General features: G+C 43.8%; 1 protein-coding gene across 1 annotated transcript in view; it reads left to right on the top strand.

Annotated features, from left to right (window-relative positions):
• Nucleotides 1–23,809, top strand: part of LOC115142363 (neuron navigator 1-like) — a 145,347-nt gene that overhangs the window by 36,906 nt on the left and 84,632 nt on the right. Inside the window, exons 5-6 of the mRNA XM_065002012.1 lie at nucleotides 8,452–8,554; nucleotides 14,956–15,318. Coding sequence (XP_064858084.1) covers nucleotides 8,452–8,554; nucleotides 14,956–15,318 — 466 coding nt within the window. The remainder of the gene's footprint in view (nucleotides 1–8,451; nucleotides 8,555–14,955; nucleotides 15,319–23,809) is intronic.

Genomic DNA, 23,809 nt, shown 5'->3' on the forward strand with positions numbered 1-23,809 from the left:
CAAGGTGACCGGAAACATGACCGAATACAAACAGTGTAGCTATTCTCTATGCAAGGCAATCAAACAAGCTAAGCGTCAATATAGAGACAAAGTGGAGTCGCAATTCAACGGCCCAGCCACGAGAGGTATGTGGCAGGGTCTACAGTCAATCACGGACTATAAAAGAAAAACCACGATGTCTCGCTCCCGCTACCAAAACCTGCTGGCTCTCCTCCGCTGTAGCCAACGTGAGTAAAACATTTAAACATGTTTACCCTCGCAAGGCTGCAGGCTCAGACGGCATCCCCGGCTGCATCCTCAGAGCATGCGCAGACCAGCTGGCTGGTGTGTTTACGGACATATTCAATCAATCCTTATCCCAGTCTGCTGTTCCCACATGCTTCAAGAGGGCCACCATTGTTCCTGTTCCCAAGAAACTAAGGTAACTGAACTAAATGACTACCGCCCTGTAGCACTCACTTCCGTCATCATGAAGTGCTTTGAGAGACTAGTCAAGGACCATATCACCTCCTGCCTACCTGACACCCTAGACCCACTCCATTTTGCTTACCGCCCCAATAGGTCCACAGACGACGCAATCGCCATCACACTGCACACTGCCCTAACCCATCTGGACAAGAGGAATACCGATGTAAGAATGCTGTTCATCAATTACAGCTCAGCATTTAACACCATAGTACTCTCCAAACTTGTCAATAAGCTCGAGACCCTGGCTCTCGACCCCGCCCTGTGCAACTGGGTCCTGGACTTCCTGATAGGCCGCCCCCAGGTGGTGAGGGTAGGTAACAACATCTCCACTCCACTGATCCTCAAGACTGGGTCCCCACAAGGGTGCGTTCTCAGTGTTCTCCTGTACTCCCTGTTCACCCACGACTGCGTGGCCATGCACACCTCCAACTCAATCATCAAGTTTGCAGACGACACAAGAGTGGTAGGCTTGATTACCAATAACGACGAGACAGCCTACAGGGAGGAGCCCTCGGAGTGTGGTGTCAGGAAAATAACCTCACACTCAATGTCAACAAAACAAAGGAGATGATCGTGGACTTCAGGAAACAGCAGAGGGAGCACCCCCCTATCCACATCCACGGGACAGCATCTTGTCGGCTGTATCACCGCCTGGTACGGCAACTGCTCCGCCCATAACCGTAAGGCTCTCCAGAGGGTAGTGCAAACCGGGTGCAAACTACCTGCCCTCCAGGACACCTACACTACCCGATGACACAGGAAGGCCAAAAAGATCATCAAGGACCGGAGCCATGATAGTGTGTTCACCCCGCTATCATCCAGAAGGCGAGGTCAGTACAGGTGCATCAAAGTGGGGACCGAGAGACTGAAAAACAGCTTCTATCTCAAGGCCATCAGACTGTTAAACAGCCATCACTAACATTGAGTGGCTGCTGCCAACATACTGACTCAACTCTAGCCACTTTAATAATGGAAAAATTGATGTATTCAATTTATCACTAGCCACTTTATATAATGCTTACACACCATACATTACTCATCTCATATGTATATACTGTACGCTAATACCATCTACTGAATCTTGCCATCTTGATGTAATTAAATGTATCACTAGCCACTTTATATAATGTTTTCATACCCTACATTACTCATCTCATATGTATATACTGTAGTCTATACCATCTACTGCATCTTGCCTATGCCGTTCGGGTATCACTCATTCATATATTTTTCTGTACATATTCGTATTAATTCCTTTACACTTGTGTGTTTTAGGTAGTTGTTGTGAAATTGTTAGGTTATATTACTTGTTAGATATTACTGAATGGTCGGAACAAGAAGCACAAGTATTTCGCTACACTCGCATTACTGTAACATCTGCTAACCATGTGTATGTGACGAATACATTTGATTTGATTTGGTTTAAAACATGTATTTCTACGTGGCTGGACAAACCGTCAACCTGTTCAGGAATGGTATACGTCCTATAGGTTGCTGAATTTTGGCCTCAGCTGAGTTACCTTAAACGGATAGATTTTACTTTGTACTTCCACGTGTTCCCAATTTGTTTGCCATGCGTCCTTGATTAAAAAAAGGCTTTATTCAAATGCATTAGATTTATTGGTTGAGTTATCATTGTTTGCTTTTGTCAGTCAGCTGTGTAGAGCGCTCGTTGTTTTGTTTTTCAGGTGCGTGCATTTATTGGTATTCTCCATGCTTTCTGTCGCCACAAGAAGAAGACCATATATTTAGCTTTTTTATTTTCTATCGATATTTGTTTTCTTTCCTGGATCAGCTGATGATGGTCGGCAATATTTACTAGACACCTAGCCTACAGATAGACCTCAATGCACATCCAATCCATCCAACAAGTAGGCTATAAGTTAATGACAGTAGGCCTATATTGGCTATAATTGACTCTTTCGGGTTAGGATCATTTGATTTTTCAATGACATAGGCCTACATTATTGTGGATTTGTGTGTCCATGAGACATGTCTTCACAGCAAAACATCATGAACTGTTATGTAGGCATAGTTACTTACATGACATTTTCTGAGATCTCCAAGATTCCGGATTCCTACAGAGTTGAAATAAGTTCAGTGTTCTAATGCAATTGTTAATGCTTCACTTGACAAATAATGTGGCCATAAATGTCAGTAATGTAAGGAAATAAAGGTAGTGTTATATGACACACGATCTGCGAAGGCTCCAAGCATATTTTACTGTTTACAATGCAATTCATTGTTTCTGTTTCTACGCGCTGATTGTGTGATGACAGGATAAAAACTACAAACAAGGTGATATCTTAATGGAGCTTTCAAGACAACTGGGAATCATTACAGTACATCAGTGATCTTCAGGTCGGAAAGTTGGAGTTCTAGATAGATGCCCAAGTTGGATGACCATTTAAAACGTAGCTCGTTTTTTTGTGGTCGTCTTGAACGCTCTGAAGTCGGACATTTCTGCATTCCCAGTTGTTTTGAACTCAGCATAAGCAGCTTTATATGAAGCCTGTGTGTGTGTGTGTGTGTGTGTGTGTGTGTGTGTGTGTGTGTGTAGCATTGCCTCGGTTGATAGGGTAGGCTACCGCCAGTGGTGCAGGCCCACTATTTTCTGAAAATGCATTGAAAGTATAGGGAGAGTAACTTTTTCCACTGCGACCTGCAATCTGAGTTTAGCCACCATTTTTCCTTTTAGCACACTAGGCTACATGACTGGATACAGGTGGGCCTGTTTGGTCCATGATAATACACATTGTCATGTAGCCTAGTCTATTACATTGACTGTGTGTGTTATGGTGACCATACCGTTTTTCCTGGGACAGCTTCAGCCCCATTCATGAGTCCCTACTTTTCAGGCAAAAAAAAGGGCAATTTGTTAGCAAGACGCATCAATTAATGTAGGTCGAATCAATGGCATTCGGCGAATGTCATTAAGCACACTTTTTGGTGTTTTGTAACAGTTGATATTATCCATTAATTTGAATGCTGGAATTATTTTGTAGTAGACAAACATGCACCAGGCAGCCTACTTTTTGAAGGCAATCAGATAATAAAAGGTCATTCATTTTTTACCGTTAAATGACATCTTCACTATTAGGCCCATAAAGGAAAATGTGCATGCGGGCAATCACAGTGTAATTAGCACTCCGCTAAGAGTGAAGAACTAATGAATACGGTATAAGGCCCATTATTTGAGATGTGTTTCCTCTACTATGGTTGACTTTCAGCCAACACCTCCAATTAATTCAATAGATGATCATTTTTTTCAACTGTCGTGAGGTTTTGCCTGTAGCTATTTTACTGTATAGTAGAAAACGAATGTATCCTCTTCAGTATCTTAGGAAAAGACAAATCCAGTCATTAATTTTAACAAATGAGACATCTCCGCGTTATTGATTTAGGATAGGATGATCATGTCTTGTCCACTGCCCATGCAGTTCCCAATCTCCCTTTGTTTTGCTATAATTTACTATGGATTATTTTTAGCGTGTGTGAGTGTGTGCTTGTGTAGATGGGCAGTGGGGGTGACTGAACACTTGTGTGAAATGTTTATTGTGTTATGATAAAATAATTGCCTAAATGTATGCAGGAACATGCACACACATCCTGGTGAATGCGTTTAAACTTTTGGGAGGCTATAGAGCAGGGATATCAAACTCATTCCATGGAGGGCCTAGTGTCTGTAGGTTTTTGGGAAACCCTGCTATAGAGGTTGGAGTTCACACAGAATGTCAGACGAATTCCCCTGGTGGCCACTTCCAGTCATCAGTGTTTCACAGTTATGGCTGTACCATTCGGGATCCAATAGAGGGGTGTTCCACAGTTGGGGCTGTACCATGTCAGGATCCTGTAAGGGGGTTAGAGCAGCGTTGCCATGGTGAGAATGACGACGGAGGGGATGGCAGCCGTTTTACGGGCTCCTTTTCGCATTGTTTGTAACTCATTTTGTACATAATGTTGCTGCTTATGACCGAAATTACCTTCCGGATATCAGAACAGAGATTACTCACCTCGAAATGGACAAAGATCTTTTCTTTAATGAGTCCGATGCAAAGGATATACTGCTTTGTCAAGACAAGACCCAAATCAAATCCAATTTTATTGGTCACTTACACATGGTTAGCAGATGTTAATGCGAGTGTAGCGAAATGCTTGTGGTGTAGCGAAAATGCTTTCATCTGCGTGAGAATTCGCCGGTGAGGAGGTAAACCACCACTACCCTCCAAATTATTGGCCAAAGTACAATCATTGGAAAATAAACTGGACAATCTACGATTAAGACTATCCTACCAACAGGACATTGCAAACTGTAATATCTTATGTTTCACCGAGACGGGGCTGAATGACGACATAGATAATATAGAGCTGGCTGGGTTTTCTGTGCATCAGCAAGACAGAGCAGCTACGTCTGGCAAGACGAGGGGCGGGGGTGTGTGTCTATTTGTCAATAACTGCTGGTGCCCGATGTCTAATATTAAATAAGTCTCGAGGTATTGATCGCCTGGTAGAATATCTCATTATAAGCTGTAGACCACACTATCTACCAAGACAATTCACATCTATATTATTCAAAGCCTTCTATTTACCACCACAAACTGATGCTGGCACTAAGACCACACTAAACTAGCTGTATAAGGCCATACGCAAACATGAAAATGCTCATCCAGAAGCGATGCTCCTTGTGGTTGGGGAGTTAAATCTGTTTTACCTCATTGCTACCAGAATGTCACGTGCAACCAGATGGAAAAAAAACTATAGAACACCTTTACTCCACACACAGAGATGCATAAAAAGCTCTCCCTCGCCCTCCATTTGGCAAATCTGACCTATTTTTTTTTATATAACCTTTCTTTAACTAGGCAAGTCAATTAAGAACAAATTCTTATTTACAATGACGGCCTACACCAGCCAAACCCGGATGACGCTGGGCCAATTGTGCGCCACCCAATGGGACTCCCAATCACGGCTGGTTGTGATACCCTGGTTTGAATCCAGGCAGTGTCTGTAGTGACGCCTCTAGCACTGAGATTGGATCAGGGGAAGGGGGACCCTGGTACCCTAGAGAACGGTACCAAAAAATGTCTGCTGCATTGAAGGTCCCCAAGAACACAGTGGCCTCCATCATTCTTATGGATGAAGTTTGGAACCTTCCAGAAGGACAACCAGCTCTGCAGCACTCCACCAATCAGGCCTTTATGGTAGAGTGGCCAGATGGAAGCCACTCCTCAGTAAAAGGCACAAGACACTCCACTTGGAGTTTGCCAAAAGGCACCTAAGGAACTCTCAGACCACAAGAAACAAGATTCTCTGGTCTGATGAAACCAAGATTGAACTCTTGGGCCTGAATGCCAAGTGTCACGTCTGTTGGAAACCTGCCATCATCCCTACAGTGAAGCATGGTGGTGGCAGCATCATGCTGTGGGGATGTTTTCAGCGGCAGGGACTGGGAAACTAGTCAGGATCAAGGGAAAGATAAATGGAGCAAAGTACAGAGAGATCCTTGATGAAAACCCGCTCCAGAGCACTCATGGCCTCAAACTATGGCGAAGGTTCACCTTCCAGTGGCTTCAGGACAGGTGTCTGAATGTCCTTGAGTGACCCAGCCAGAGCCTGTACTTGAACCCGATCGAACATCTCTGGAGAGATCTGTAAATAGTTGTGCAGCGATGCTCCCAATACAACCTGACAGAGCTTGAGCGGATCTGCGGAGAAGAATGGGAGAATCTCGCCAAATACAGGTGTGCCAAGCTTGAAGCGTCATACCCAAGAAGACTCTATGCTGCAATCGCTTCCAAAATGTGGAAATAGTCTAGGGGTCTGAATACTTTCTGAATTAACTGTATGGAGACTTTTTATTGCCAAAAATGTTGGGTTAAATACATTTTAGATATAGGACAGACACTTCAGGACTAACTTAATTTTTATATTTTTGGGGACAATCTATTGTTACATGTAGTGAATCTGTTATTCAATACATTTGTATGGGCAAATAGCAGTAAAGCCAAACATTTTTTTCATCAAATAAATGTTTTATATGTATTTTTTTATACTTCAAGGGGTCTTAAAATTCCAAATCAAATAGCTAAATTATTCTGTGTATGACCTTCTTAAATCAAATCCATATTGCTTAGAAGAACCCCACCCTTCCCCTGGCTAAGACAGGGCTTAGACTCTGATGGGTTATGCTTTTAATGAGTGCCATTTATTCAGTACAGTCTAATTCAATCTTTGGGAAATCAACGTTATGTTTAATATATTCAATAACTGGAACTGTAATATTTGGGATATCTCAAGGTATAAAGACACAACAGATTAACAGTGATACATGGGATGTGTGAATTCATTTGGTTTCTGACCATAGTGACTGGTGTGATGTCCCCACAGACCCAGAGTCTCACCATAGTGACTGGAGTGAGGTCCCCATAGACCCAGAGTCTCACCATAGTGACTGGTGTGATGTCCCCACAGACCCAGAGTCTCACCATAGTGACTGGAGTGAGGTCCCCACAGACCCAGAGTCTCACCATAGTGACTGGAGTGAGGTCCCCACAGACCCAGAGTCTCACCATAGTGACTGGAGTGAGGTCCCCATAGACCCAGAGTCTCACCATAGTGACTGGAGTGAGGTCCCCATAGACCCAGAGTCTCACCATAGTGACTGGAGTGAGGTCCCCATAGACCCAGAGTCTCACCATAGTGACTGGTGTGATGTCCCCACAGACCCAGAGTCTCACCATAGTGACTGGAGTGAGGTCCCCATAGACCCAGAGTCTCACCATAGTGACTGGAGTGAGGTCCCCATAGACCCAGAGTCTCACCATAGTGACTGGTGTGATGTCCCCACAGACCCAGAGTCTCACCATAGTGACTGGAGTGAGGTCCCCACAGACCCAGAGTCTCACCATAGTGACTGGAGTGAGGTCCCCATAGACCCAGAGTCTCACCATAGTGACTGGTGTGATGTCCCCACAGACCCAGAGTCTCACCATAGTGACTGGAGTGAGGTCCCCACAGACCCAGAGTCTCACCATAGTGACTGGAGTGATGTCCCCACAGACCCAGAGTCTCACCATAGTGACTGGAGTGAGGTCCCCATAGACCCAGAGTCTCACCATAGTGACTGGTGTGATGTCCCCACAGACCCAGAGTCTCACCATAGTGACTGGTGTGATGTCCCCACAGACCCAGAGTCTCACCATAGTGACTGGAGTGAGGTCCCCATAGACCCAGAGTCTCACCATAGTGACTGGTGTGATGTCCCCACAGACCCAGAGTCTCACCATAGTGACTGGTGTGATGTCCCCACAGACCCAGAGTCTCACCATAGTGACTGGAGTGAGGTCCCCATAGACCCAGAGTCTCACCATAGTGACTGGTGTGATGTCCCCACAGACCCAGAGTCTCACCATAGTGACTGGAGTGAGGTCCCCACAGACCCAGAGTCTCACCATAGTGACTGGAGTGAGGTCCCCATAGACCCAGAGTCTCACCATAGTGACTGGTGTGATGTCCCCACAGACCCAGAGTCTCACCATAGTGACTGGAGTGAGGTCCCCATAGACCCAGAGTCTCACCATAGTGACTGGTGTGATGTCCCCACAGACCCAGAGTCTCACCATAGTGACTGGAGTGAGGTCCCCACAGACCCAGAGTCTCACCATAGTGACTGGAGTGAGGTCCCCACAGACCCAGAGTCTCACCATAGTGACTGGAGTGAGGTCCCCACAGACCCAGAGTCTCACCATAGTGACTGGGGTGAGGTCCCCACAGACCCAGAGTCTCACCATAGTGACTGGAGTGAGGTCCCCACAGACCCAGAGTCTCACCATTGTGACTGGTGTGATGTCCCCACAGACCCAGAATCTCACCATAGTGACTGATGTAATGTCCCCACAGACCCAGAATCTCACCATTGTGAATGGTGTGATGTCCCCACAGACCCAGAGTCTCACCATAGTGACTGATGTAATGTCCCCACAGACCCAGAGTCTCAGAGGAAACGTACGGTGCAGAACGTCCTTGACCTCAGACAGAACCTGGAAGATACCATGTCCAGTCTACGGGGAGCCCAACTCAGCCATGGGTGAGTACATTACCATACACTAAGTTCATAGATTATAGTTGAGCAATAAGGCCTGAGGGGGTGTGGTATATGACCAACATACCATGGCTATGGGTTGTTCTTATGCACGACGCAACGCATAGTTCCTGGATACAGCCCTTAGCGGTGGTATATTGGCAATATACCACAACCACCCAAGCTGCCTTATTGCTATTATAAACTGGTTACCAATATAATTAGAGCAGTAAAATACATGTTTTGTCATACCTGTGGTATACAACAGCTTTTAGCCAATCAGCATTCAGGGCTCCAACCACCCAGTTTATAATAGACAATAAATACTGGGGTGTTTCTGATGTTATGTACTGGTGTGAGTGGGGCATAATGTTAAAGAGCATTCTCCTTTTTTCCATCTGTTTCCATCTCTTTCCATCTGCTCAAATGTTACTTCACACCCACACATATACAGGTAACGAGTTCAAACAGGTGCAGTTAATACAGGTAATGAGTGGAGAACAGGAAAGCTTCTTAAAGAAAAACTAACAGGTCTGTGAGAGACGGAATTCTTACTGGTTGGTAGGTGATCAAATACTTACTGTATGTCATGCTTTAAAATGCAAATTAATTACTTGAAAATCATACAATGCGATTTTCTGGATTTTTGTTTTAGATTCCGTCTCTCACAGTTGAAGTGTACCTATGATAAAAAAATTACAGACCTCTACATGCTTTGTAAGTAGGAAAACCTGCAAAATCGGCAGTGTATCAAATACTTGTTCTCCCCACTGTATATTGCATTGAACACAAGTAGATATGTGTGTAAACTTAGAAGAAAGCTGTGGATTTGTTTGAGACATGTAAAATACTCATACGGCAGGGTAGGCTAGTGGTTAGAGTGTTGGACTAGTAACCGAAACGTTGCAAGTTCAAACCCCTGAGCTGACAAGGTACAAATCTGTCGTTCTGCCCCTGAACAGGCAGTTAACCCACTGTTCCTAGGCTGTCATTGAAAATAAGAATTTGTTCTTAACTGACTTGCCTAGTAAAATAAAAAATAAAAAAAATAAAATACACTCATGAAACACAATGGACAGATTGATGGGGTACACACGTAATCAATGTTTACACTCAATGTTAACTCTCATCCTCTGTCATCTTGGCCACCTGGAAAACATGTTCTGTCAATCCCTCTCAAACAGACTTTATTTTTCAAGACCATCATGTTCGGTACATGTTTCAGACCATCTCTATCACCGTGAGACACAAACAATAACAAAAAACACCAGAGTTTAGCCCCACAGGATACGAAGAAACTGGCAGAAACCAAAACATTTTTTTAACAAAAAGTAATTCTGCATTCAAAGCCTGTATGCCTGCCATTTTGGCTGCTGCTTCTCCCCAGCTCAACAGTATGTGCTCTGCCTACCAATGTTCCTTGCCTTTAGGTCTCTCTGTGAGGTGTGTACTGTTGATGTGCTAGGGGATTCTATCCCAGACATGAGCTCTGAATTTCCACAGCCCTGGCCTCTAGAGACTGACAGACTGTTCAGTAACTTTACACAAAAACTTTGACCTTGGCCACCGAACTTCTAGGCACTGATCAAAATCTACTATAGGTAACACCCACATTCAATGCTACTAGTAAATCCTCATCTTCTAATGACTTTAATAGTTCAGCTCCCTGTCATAACTCCCAAACATATACCCTAATGTATGGAATCGTTTGATGTGCATCTATACGTTTAAACTACCTCAATTGAAGCTACATTTCAAAAACTCTCAAGGAAGTACTGTACTAATGTGAGATAGTTTATCATTTCACCGAAGCATTGTGAGAGTTGGCCTGTCTTTTTTAAACCTTATGCTTTGTGTAGTTCATACATGCATAATCTATGAGCAGAATTACTGTTTTACCTCAATTAGCCACGAAATCCCTAGTTTGAAAGGGATTCTTTTTCTGGAAACTGTGCTGCGCCATTTTCCCAATTTTTCCCCCCATGTGGGCCAGCCACGTAGCAATTAGAGGTCTAACCAATGAGCTTCAGCCCCTCGCCATTTAAGTGACAGATAGCAAGATGCACAAACAGCAGAGCAAAAGAGAGAGAGAGCCTAGATGTGCTTCACATATCTGGACATACTGTATGTAACGTAGTTACTTTTGGCTTGTGGGCACTACTTTCAGAACTACTAGGTAAAAAGTATTCAAATGTACCAGAGAATGTCTTTAACCCCCTAGAGTCGATTGATGCACCGGTTCGTCAAACTAAGTTACATAACAAAAAAATATGAATATAAATCTGTTAGTTTATTATGGAAAGGAGAGACACTCATGAACACGATGGAGGCATCCTCTGTTTTGTTCTACGACCCCCACAAGTGTCAGGAGACTCATCTGAAGTTGGTACCGTGGATGTGCCAACTTCTGTTTAGTAGCGTCCGAACCGTTTGGGCTAACATGTTCTGTCAATCCCTCTCAAACAGACTTTATTTTTCAAGACAATCATGTTCGGTACACGTTTCAGACCATCTCTATCACCGTGAGACACAAACAATAACAAAAACACCAGAGTTTAGCCCCACAGGATACGAAGAAACTGGCAGAAACCAAAACATTTTTAAACAAAAAGTCATTCTGCATTCAAAGACTGTATGCCTGCCATTTTGGCTGCTGCTTACTGTCTCTATCACAAACTAATGGGACCCAACTGTGGGAAGGGGAGATTGTCATGAACACTATGGTGTTCTCCGTTGTGATCTACGACCACAAGTGTCAGGAGACTTGTCTGAAGGTAACTGCTGAAGGTAAAAACCAATGGAAGTACGAAGGTAGTTTTGTGCCGACCCAAAAAAGGGGGTTAAATATGTGTAAAAAAGTTTTTTTATATCTCCTAGATATAGGACAGACACTTACTTCAATACCTTTGTTTCTTGCAATTCTTAAAAAATATATATATTTATTTTTGCCATGTGCTATTCAATGCATTTCTGTAAAGTTGACACAAGTCATTTCTCCAACAATTGTTTACAGACAGATTATTTAACTTATAATTCACTGTATCACAATTCCAGTGGGTCAGAAGTTTACATACACTAAGTTGACTGTGCCTTTAAATAGCTTGGAAAATTCCAGAAAATTATGTCATGGCTTTAGAAGCTTCTGATTGGCTAATTGACATCATTTGAGTCAATTGGAGGTGTATCTGTGGACGTATTTCAAGGCCTACCTTCAAACTCAGTGCCTCTTTGCTTGACATGAGAAAATCAAAAGAAATCAGCCAAGACCTCAGAAAAAAATTGTAGACCTCCAAAAGTCTGGTTCATCCTTGGGCGCAATTTCCAAATGCCTGAAGGTACCACGTTCATCTGTACAAACAATAGTACACATGTATAAACACCATGGGACCACGCAGCCATCATACCGCTCAGGAAGGAGACGGGTTCTGTCTCCTATAGATGAACGTACTTTGGTGCGAAAAGTGCAAATCAATCCAAGAAAAACAGTAAAGGAGCTTGTGAAGATGCTGGAGGAAACAGGTGCAAAAGTATCTATATCCACAGTAAAATGAGTCCTATATTGACATAAGCTGAAAGGCAGCTCAGCAAGAGAGAAGCCACTGCTCCAAAACCACCATAAAAAAGCCAGACTGCGGTTTGCAACTGCACATGGGGACAAAGATCATACTTTTTGGAGAAATGCCCTCTGGTCTCATGAAACAAAAATAGAACTGTTTAGCCATAATGACCATCGTCATGTTTGGAGGAAAAAGGGGGAGGCTTGCAATCAGAAGAACACCATCCCAACCATGAAGAACGGGGGTGGGGGCATCATGTTGTGGGGGTGCATTGCTGCAGGAGGGACTTGTGCACTTCACCAAATAGATAGCATAATGAGGCAGGAACATTATGTGGATATATTGAAGCAACATCTCAAGACATTAGATAGGAAGTTAAAGCTTGGTCGCAAATGGGTCTTACAAATGGACAATGACCCCAAGCATACTTCCAAAGTTGTGGAAAAATGGCTTAAGGACATCAAAGTCAAGGTGTTGGAGTGGCCATCACAAAGTCCTGACCTCAATCCTATATAAAATTTGTGGGCAGAACTAAAAAAGCATGTGTGAGCAAGGAGGCCTACAAACCTGACTCGGTTACACCAGCTCTGTCAGGAGGAATGAGCCAACATTCTTCCCAGCTTGTGGAAGGCTACACAAAACGTTTGACCCTTAAAGGCAATGCTACCAAATACCAATTCTGTGTATGTAAACTTATGACCCACTGGGAATGTGACGGAAGAAATTAAAGATGAAATAAATCATTCTCTCTACTATTATTCTGAAATTTCACATTCTTAAAATAAAGTGGTGATCCTAACTGACCAGAGAGGGAATTTGTACTAGGCTTAAATGTCAGGGTCGTTGTCCTTTTGGAAGGTGAACCTGCGGCCCTGTCTGAGCTCCTGAGCACTCTGGAGCAGGTTTCCATCAAGGATCTTGCTGTACATTACTTTGTTCATCTCTCCCTTGATCCTGACTAGTCTTCCAGCTGTCACCACCGTGCTTCACCGTAGGGATGGTGCCAGGTTTCCTCCAGACTTGACGCTTGGCATTCAGGCCAGAGAATCTTGTTTCTCATGGTCTGAGAGTCCTTTAGGTGCCTTTTGGCAAACTCCAAGTGGGCTGCCACGTGCCTTTTACTAAGGAGTGACTTTTGTCTGGCCGCTACCATTAAGGCTTGATTGGTGGAGTGCTGCAGAGCTGGTTGTCCTTCTGGAAAGTTTTCCCATCTCCACAGAGGAACTCTGAAGGTCTGTCAGAGTGACCATCTGGCTCTTGGTCACCTCCCTGACCAAGGCCCTTCTCCCCTGATTGCTCAGTTTGGCCAGGCGGCCAGCTCTAGAAATAGTCTTGGTGGTTCTAAACTTCTTCCATTTTAGAATGATGGAGGCCAATGTGTTCTTGGGGATCTTCAATGCTGCAGACATTTTTTGGTACCCTTCGCCAGGGTCCCCCTTCCCCAGATCCAATCAATTTAACTTAGCTTCAATGCTGCTGAAATGTTTTGATACCCTTCCCAGATCTGTGCCTCGCCACAATCCCGTCTTGGATCACTACGGACAATTCCTTCGACCTCATGTCTTGGTTTTTGCTCTGACATGCACTGTCAACTGCGGCACCTTTATATAGACAGGTGTGTGCCTTTCCAAATCATGTCCAATAAATTGATTTTAACACACGTGGACTGAATAAAATTGTAGAAACATCTCAAGGATGAACAATGGAAACAGGATGCACATGAGTTCAATTTCGAGTCTTATAGCAAAGTGTCTGAATATTTATGTAAATAAGGTATTTCTGTTCATGTATCGTTTATACATTTGTAAACATTTCTTAAAACCTTGATGGCGATTGATGAGGAAAACATTTAATTGAATCAATTTTTTAAAACAAAATGTGCAACAAGTCAACTGTATGTCAGTTTAGAACCCCCCTCTTAGACTGTAAAGAATGAACAGTGTCTATTGATGAATTATCCATCTACAGAAGTACAGAAATAGCAGGAGGAAAGAACACCCATATGGTCTCAGGCAGGCATTGCATTATTCATCTGGGCTGGTTGGTGAATATGGTTATGTCATGGCCAGACTCAGCAGAAACTACTCTCTAGTCTAGACTATAACTACTTTTTAATCTAAACTAGAACTATTCTCTAATCTAAACTAGAACTAGTCTCGAATCTAAACTAGAACTATTCTCTAATCTAAACTAGAACTATTCTCTAATCTAAACTAGAACTAGTCTCTAATCTAAACTAGAACTAGTCTCTAATCTAGAACTACTGTCTAGTCTGAGCTCTCGCTCTACATGTACACATTGGCTCACCTTTCCCTAGCTGACACTGATCCAGAGTAGTCATGAAAAAGTTCTAGCCCGCTTGAGCAATCATACATTTTTTCAGTTGGGGTGTGTGATTAAGCACTGATTGCCCTAGGTCTGTAAATCCCAGCTGGTAATGATGTTGTGAACATATGCTGAGGGTTATGAATGATCCTGTCAAAGGGAGAGAGGGAGAAGCTAGACGCTTCTCTTTTCACGCAATGATAATATATCCTTACATTGTAGCTAGTGACTTGCCCCTGAGTTCTGAGATCTTTGCTGTCGTGGCTGAAGGCTGAGAGTGAATGTTACAATCGTATCTAGGTCAGCAGAGACTATATGGCTGGATGGATTCCTTTAAATGCCAACTGACAGAGAGGGAAAAATATAGAAAAAGTAGCTTTTCTCTCTCTAGAATTCTTTCTCTTTATAATAATATAATAATAATATCATAGTCCCTCAAACTCTACATTTTCCTTCCCTTTCTGTCCTCTCTCACCCATTCCATTTCTACAATTCTATAACCTCTCCCTCGCCTTCTCTCCCCAGCTGTCTGGACAGCAGTACTGTTTGCTACGACAGTGACGAGACGAACGGCCGCAGCATGTCCAGTCAGTCCAACCGCTCCTCTCCTCTCTCCTGGCGCCATGGCCAATCCAGCCCCCGGATGCAGGCTGGAGACGCTCCTTCTTCCACGGGCAGCGGTGGGTACCAGGGGGGCAAGGCCGGGTCCCAGTACACAGCCCACACAATGCCCGCCCGAGTCTCCAGCCGTTTCAGCCACTCCTCCCGAATGGAGCTCATCGAAGGGCTGGAAGTGGATGATGCGGACCTCAAGTCTGGTTACCTGAGCGACACCGACCTGCTGGGCAAGAGCATGCCAGAGGATGACGACGACAACCTGGCCAATGGGTAAGAGTCTATACCAGGGGTGTTAACTCATTCCATAGATGATCGAGTGTCCAAATAAGACCTAGAAAAACCAGGTGAGGGGAGTTCCTAACCAATCAGTGACCTTATTGATCAATTAAGTACTTGGACCTCCATGGAATGAGTTCGACACCTGTGGTCTATTCTGTTGTCTAACTCAGGGTTCTCCTATTCTGGTTGTGGGGGTTCTCCTACTCTGGTCGTGGGGGGGGGGGGTTCTCCTACTCTGATCATGGTGTGACATCTCCTACTCTGGTCGTGGGTGTGCGTTCTCCTACTCTGGTCGTGGGGGGGGGGGTTCTCCTACTCTGGTCGTGGGTGTGTGGTGGGGTCCTCCTACTCTGGTCGTGCGTGTGGGGGGGGGGGTTCTCCTACTCTAGTCGTGGTGAAGGCTGCAGTAACAGTTCTGCAGTAACACTCACTTTGCATCCTACTGTTAAATGATCTTTAATGTAGTCCTTGTGAATACTATGGTAGTTGTGGTCACTTGTTCTTTGGACCATAACGATCCTAAAACATACAGCATGTCATAAAGCAATCATCAATCAAGCATACATTTGGATGAGACACTTTTTTGTGGGTACAAAATGGCTTTGCGTTGGCACTTGTGCTTGGAGTAGCCCTCTCATAGTGCTGTCCTCAGCAGTCAATCTAGTGTAACTTTTGTTCCTGGATGGGTCTGTTAGGGCTTCATGGGTCTGTCAGGGCTTCATGGGTCTGTTAGGGCTTCGTGGGTCTGTCAGGGCTTCATGGGTCTGTCAGGGCTTCATGCTTCATGCAGCAACCATCTCAGGCTGATTCTGCTGAGACGTATCTGGATTTTGTTAAAACCTTTCTGCTGAGTAGAGAGTACCCTGGCAATAAAGTCCTGCAGTATTCCTTGAGGGAAGCTGTGATGAGTATTGACTTGCATGTGAATCATCAGCTATTATTGTCAGATGAGTTATCTGGTATTAGTAATGTGGATCCCCCTCTGGCTGAAACTCATTGTTCTATGAAATATGTTGTGGTTGTTTGTTTTTGGGTGGATATGGCAACTAGTGAATAAACACATGTGCAAACACAAGGTTTTAAAAATAGTCTAGAATCCAGAGTAATTCCGAAGTTTCAGCTTCACTATTTAATCTCTGTTCTTAGCCACTCCAAGAACTAGGGAAATGATGTGCTGAAACCAGACATTTTGCCTGACCTGTTTTTGAACGGAATCTTCCATTTTATAGCGATAGTAAAACCAAGATGGCCGATTGGCAGGAAACCAGAGCTGGAACTCTAAATGGTTCGAAATGAGTGCAGATCACGTCTGAGTTGTGCAGTAATGACATTCATTACATGCCTCTTGCAGAGCTGGCCATGTCACAGACAGCTGTGGGCATTCATTCATTCACACCCACATCCCACTGCAGAAACCGAGGACGGTGTGACTTACACAAACACACACACAGAGCCAATCACTGCCTGCCCCTGCACTAAATGTGTTTTAGCAAGTCCCTTGGTGCTACCAAAAAAAACAGAAGCAAAAAGTACTGACATAGAGTATGACATTGGTTTAAAGTACTCCCCTACATTTTTAACAGAGTCATAACCTACTAACTTACTAATACTAACTGCCCATTAGTAACAGTAGCCTAACGATCAATGCCATGGTACGGCATCAGTCAGATCCTAGGTCAGGGTGTGTCACGATGTCAAGGTGTGTGAAGATGTGTCGTCAAGGTGTGTCAGGCTGTGTCAGGCTGTCAGGTGTTCTGTCTGTCAGGTGTTCTGTCTGCCAGCTGCATCATTCTCTCCTTTAATATCTCTTTCAAACTCAAAACTCTCTCATTCTCTCTCTCTCTCGCCCTCTTAGAATTCCCCCTCTTACCTCCCATCCATCTCTCTCCCTTTCATTCTCCCCCCATCCATCTCTCTCTCTCCCTCTCACTCTCCCCCATCCATCTCTCTCTCTCTCCTCATTTCCTTTGTGTCACATCCTCTCTTTAATTCCCTCTCCCAAGTTGACAGTCAGTAGGCAGGGAAAGGAAAGGCTGAGGGAATCCAGGCCAGTTTTCTGGTGTGATGTGAGAAGCTTTTTCTCTGCTCCACATGCACTGGGATTTAATCTGCAGCTTCTTGGGCAGATTGAAGTAAAATAGAGCGTGAGAGTGAGATAGTATGTCTGATTTTAGAAATACTTGATAGTGAGTGCTCAGCATTGGGCCACCCATGTCCTCAATCACTAAATAAAGGTTAAACAAAAATGAAATAATAATCACTAGGTGAGTATTTCAAGGTGACCATGATGAGAGTCCCTATACCTCCTGTGTTGTGCCACCTATTCCAAGGTCAGTCCATACCCAGGACTAAGGGAATTTTATTCATTTAGCAGACAGTCTTCTCCAGTGCAACTTACAGTAGTGAGTGTATACATTTCCAAAGTTTTTTCATACTGGTCCCCCATGGGAACTAAACCCACAACCCTAGCGTTGCAAGCTCCATGCTCTACCAACTGAGAGAGAGAGAGAGACACACACACACACACACAAACACACACACACACTAGCACGCGCGCGCACACGCGCACACACACACACTAGCACACACTCTTTATCTGTCCGAATTTAATTGAGGGGAGAGGCTAATCTACCAGGAGAGAAGCTAATCCAGGTCTGAAAAATGGAAGAGATAACTCATGCTTTAGTTTTCCTCTATAATACACTGCTCAGCATACCTCTGAACACATTAGCATGTTTTGGTAACACTACTGTCCTTGTTGGCAAACATTAATTGATTTAATCTGAGTGGTACTGTACACTCAAATGCAAAAATAATCCACAATGCTGACAGCACTCTAAACACACACACACACACACACACACACACACACACACACACACACACACACACAATCAAACACACACACAGTTGAGCTCTTTGGAAACCATTAGCCTCTACCCATCTCTTGAAAATAGATCATTTCTGCAAGCCTCTCTTGCGTCACCATAGCAACCAGCTCCAATGTGATGGTGGGGAAAGGGAACATTTCTCCAGCTCTTCCACCATCATCCCTAGAATAGTCTTCTTTATCTGAATCGAAGCTATAGTAATAATGTCAATCATATCCAAAGGGAAGTTTGACTTGCATGGGTAACATGGGAATGTTGAGCTAAAATGGTTCTTGAAATTAAATATAATTTTCACATCTATTATTTCTGGTGGTTCTGTATTCTGATTCCTGGTTGGCTGTAAGGATGTTAACCTTTTATTGATGAACAGTTTTTGTGCTAAAGTTGCTTCCAGAGGCAGTTTGGAACTTGGTAGTGAGTGTTGCAACCAAGGACAGACCATTTTTGGTGCTATGAACTTCACCACACTGTGGTCCGGTCTCTGTGGGATTTGGGTTCTAGGGAGCGCACTGGACCTACAGCACATTGCTGGTGGCCTAATGTCTATTGATTACTGCTACACTAACTACTGTACCCTTAATGTACTGACTTATGGCTGTGTGATATCTACAGCTGGTCTACACTTTACTGATTGATGTCTGTTTGATATCTACAGCTGGTCTACACTTTACTGACTGATGTCTGTTTGATATCTACAGCTGGTCTACACTTTACTGATTGATGTCTGTTTGATATCTACAGCTGGTCTACACTTTACTGACTGATGTCTGTTTGATATCTACAGCTGGTCTACACATTACTGACTGATGTCTGTTTGATATCTACAGCTGGTCTACACTTTACTGATTGATGGCTGTTTGATATCTACAGCTGGTCTACACTTTACTGACTGATGGCTGTTTGATATCTACAGCTGGTCTACACTTTACTGATTGATGTCTGTTTGATATCTACAGCTGGTCTACACTTTACTGACTGATGGCTGTTTGATATCTACAGCTGGTCTACACTTTACTGATTGATGGCTGTGTGATATCTACAGCTGGTCTACACATTACTGACTGATGTCTGTTTGATATCTACAGCTGGTCTACACATTACTGACTGATGTCTGTTTGATATCTACAGCTGGTCTACACTTTACTGATTGATGGCTGTTTGATATCTACAGCTGGTCTACACTTTACTGACTGATGGCTGTTTGATATCTACAGCTGGTCTACACTTTACTGATTGATGGCTGTTTGATATCTACAGCTGGTCTACACTTTACTGACTAATGGCTGTGTGATATCTACAGCTGGTCTACACATTACTGACTGATGGCTGTGTGATATCTACAGCTGGTCTACACTTTACTGATTGATGGCTGTGTGATATCTACAGCTGGCCTACACATTACTGACTGATGTCTGTTTGATATCTACAGCTGGTCTACACTTTACTGATTGATGGCTGTGTGATATCTACAGCTGGTCTACACTTTACTGATTGATGACTGTGTGATATCTACAGCTGGTCTACACTTTACTGATTGATGGCTGTGTGATATCTACAGCTGGTCTACACTTTACTGATTGATGACTGTGTGATATCTACAGCTGGTCTACACTTTACTGATTGATGGCTGTGTGATATCTACAGCTGGTCTACACTTTACTGATTGATGACTGTGTGATATCTACAGCTGGTCTACACATTACTGACTGATGGCTGTTTGATATCTACAGCTGGTCTACACTTTACTGACGTATGTTCCTCTGTGCGATGAGGACAGAGAGAGATGGAAGGGAAGGGTGTAACACACAGGGGTGTGTTCAGAATGGGTGAAAGTTCAGACAGAAATATGATGCATAGAGCTGACAGGCTCTATTATTCCCCATGACAGGGAAGGTACTCTATGTTTTACAAAAAAACATTTCCATTTGAATTAAGCTTCTCTTTGTCTGTAGGAATCTGTATGGTACAATCATAATGTCTTTATAATGACAGAATGGTTATCCTCTTCACACCAGATAACAATGGAGGATTATGATGGTTTAACCGTTACCAGTATCATATTATAGTATTATCAGCCATTTGAAACACTTTCTACATGTTTTGGTCTCCGTGAATCATATTCCACTTATTGAGTTACACATAAATAATGACATTATTATTGAATATGTGTTTGTTTTTATTTTCCAAAGCCGATAGAGAAGTGATCAATGTCCCACTATTCAATGCCATCTCAACAAACATATATTTACGTGGTGCACCCCTCTGTCAATTATGGTTACACACTCAGACCCACCAAGTGGCGCCATCAGTGTTCTGTTGGAACCTGATGGGTACTTTCTCATGTCCAATCGCTTCGTTTCAAAGGAGAATAATCTGTTTGGTCATTCGTTCTTTGATTGATGAAGCGAATGGTTTAATGCTTTAAACAGGACATGCAAACGTGGAGATTTTCTAAAGGAGGCCCACCCAGAATGCTCTCTGTTTGTCACGACCAAGGGATTTACTCTCTTTTCCTGGCAGACGTTGATTAACTCAAAACATTACTGAAAGCTTATTTAGACTTTCAGACAGAAAACTAATGACTGTCAGCATTTTATTTGGATTCAGATTCTGCCCTGTTTACAGAACCAGCTGTAAAGCACTTGACTGCACAGCATGGTATCGATTATGGCAGTGCCTACTGGCATCAATGAGTAGCCTAAATTATTGTGTGGAACGGGAGTAAATATAAGGCTATCTATGCCCCCCCCCACACACACACACACACTCTTTCCCATTGTGTAAGGTTAGGTAATGTAATGTGTGTGGGAACGTGGTGGTGCAGGGCTGGTGGACTATAGCCAGCTAGGTGTGTGCGTGTGCGTGTGCGCGCGCGCGCGTGCGTGTGTGTGTGTGTGTGTGTGTGTGTGTGTGTGTGTGTGTGTGTGAAAGCAGTTCAGGAAAGATAAGGGGAAAGGAAGGCTGGTGCAGCAACACGCCTCTCATCATGCGGCACATGGATCAGGATGTGCTGCCATGGCAACCCTCCTCCTCTGACCCACTGTTCGGCTGTGCATTGTGTATCAGTGTGCGGTAGTGAGCGTGTGTGTGTGTAGCTGTGTGTGTGTAGCTGTGTGTGGATGTGTGTGTGGAGGATGAAGTGGTTTCATATTGACCTGTTAAGCAGATTGTTCTGCATGCCAACATGAAACGGTGTAGTGGGCGACTGGGAGCTGGATGTCTCCGGCTCGTACCTATTGATAGAAATCATCTCTGAATCCCTCTATGGCAGACATGTTTGATGGTTTCTGAGCTGCTATCAATAATCGCGACACAAAGACTTGCAGGAGGTCATTACAATTTAAATTGATTGAGGTCATTAGAATACAATAAGTTATTTCATAGTTAATGGTGTTTGTCTCTGATGAACAACAAACACAATGCTCAGTTAGATTACCACAAAGAATGCATATATAAGGCTGTTTAAAATGCAGTACTATTCAGAAACTGCCCAGAGAGATTCATTTAAAGCATGTGCTAACCAGTTAAGACGAAGAATGGATTCCTACATGTTAACTGATCCATTGTTTCAGTTTGCTCTTCTGGCAATGTCATTTCCATGGCAAAGGTGAAAAATATTTGCACATGCTAGGAAATAGACCCCCCCCCATAAGCATCTACACACCCGTAAGGGAACACGTATAGTACAGTAGGTGTATTTGCCTTTAGTCATCTAATACTGGTCCTCTTAGAAGGGAACAGTCTCCCTTCAATTGATCTTTCCTTCATACATTGGACACTTCTCCATAGTCAGTCCCTGCTTTCCTGGCCAGCCTAGTGCAATGCCTTCCTGACCCACATAAAGCATGTGCAGAGTGATTGGGTCTGGGCCTGGTTGGCCGGGCCTTCAAAAAACCCTGCAGGGATTATAGTTTAGTAGGACCACTTCTCGGGGTCAAGACTTTATGGGTCACGGCTCAGTGAAGAGGGAGGGGTTCTCTATTCTATATATCCTCACCAAGGCCAGGACGAGTCCGGGGCCACATGTGAACAGAGGAGGACCTACACATACACATACACACACACACACACAAAATCTCTTGAAAAATAAATAGATAATTCATGCAAGCTGTGGACAATATGGGAGGCCTCCATCACTGGAGGGGTCACTAGTAAAGGTATATTTGACAGGATCAAGAAGACAACCCCTACAGTATCACATCCACATACATGACCAATAAACAGACCAGTAACTAATGATATGACTGTAGCCCTGGGGGCATGTCTGATAAACAGACCAGTAACTAATGATATGACTGCAGCCCTGGGGGCATGTCTGATAAACAGACCAGTAACTAATGATATGACTGCAGCCCTGTCTGATAAACAGACCAGTAACTAATGATATGACTGTAGCATGTCTGATAAACAGACCAGTAACTAATGATATGACTGCAGCCCTGGGGGCATGTCTGATAAACAGACCAGTAACTAATGATATGACTGTAGCCCTGGGGGCATGTCTGATAAACAGACCAGTAACTAATGATATGACTGCAGCCCTGGGGGCATGTCTGATAAACAGACCAGTAACTAATGATATGACTGTAGCCCTGGGTGCATGTCTGATAAACAGACCAGTAACTAATGATATGACTGCAGCCCTGGGGGCATGTCTGATAAACAGACCAGTAACTAATGATATGACTGTAGCCCTGGGGGCATGTCTGATAAACAGACCAGTAACTAATGATATGACTGTAGCCCTGGGTGCATGTCTGATAAACAGACCAGTAACTAATGATATGACTGTAGCCCTGGGGGCATGTCTGATAAACAGACCAGTAACTAATGATATGACTGTAGCCCTGGGTGCATGTCTGATAAACAGACCAGTAACTAATGATATGACTGTAGCCCTGGGGGCATGTCTGATAAACAGACCAGGTACTAATGATATGACTGCAGCCCTGGGGGCATGTCTGATAAACAGACCAGTAACTAATGATATGACTGCAGCCCTGGGGGCATGTCTGATAAACAGACCAGTAACTAATGATATGACTGCAGCCCTGGGGGCATGTCTGATAAACAGACCAGTAACTAATGATATGACTGTAGCCCTGGGTGCATGTCTGATAAACAGACCAGTAACTAATGATATGACTGCAGCCCTGGGGGCATGTCTGATAAACAGACCAGTAACTAATGATATGACTGTAGCCCTGGGGGCATGTCTGATAAACAGACCAGTAACTAATGATATGACTGCAGCCCTGGGGGCATGTCTGATAAACAGACCAGTAACTAATGATATGACTGCAGCCCTGGGGGCATGTCTGATAAACAGACCAGTAACTAATGATATGACTGTAGCCCTGGGGCCTGATAAACAGACCAGTAACTAATGATATGACTGCAGCCCTGGGGGCATGTCTGATAAACAGACCAGTAACTAATGATATGACTGTAGCCCTGGGGGCATGTCTGATAAACAGACCAGTAACTAATGATATGACTGCAGCCCTGGGGGCATGTCTGATAAACAGACCAGTAACTAATTATATGACTGTAGCCTGGGTAAAACAGACCAGTAACTAATGATATGACTG

The sequence above is a fragment of the Oncorhynchus nerka genome, linkage group LG15 (genome assembly GCF_034236695.1).
Source record: "Oncorhynchus nerka isolate Pitt River linkage group LG15, Oner_Uvic_2.0, whole genome shotgun sequence".
In the NCBI taxonomy this organism is placed as follows: Eukaryota; Metazoa; Chordata; class Actinopteri; order Salmoniformes; family Salmonidae; genus Oncorhynchus; species Oncorhynchus nerka.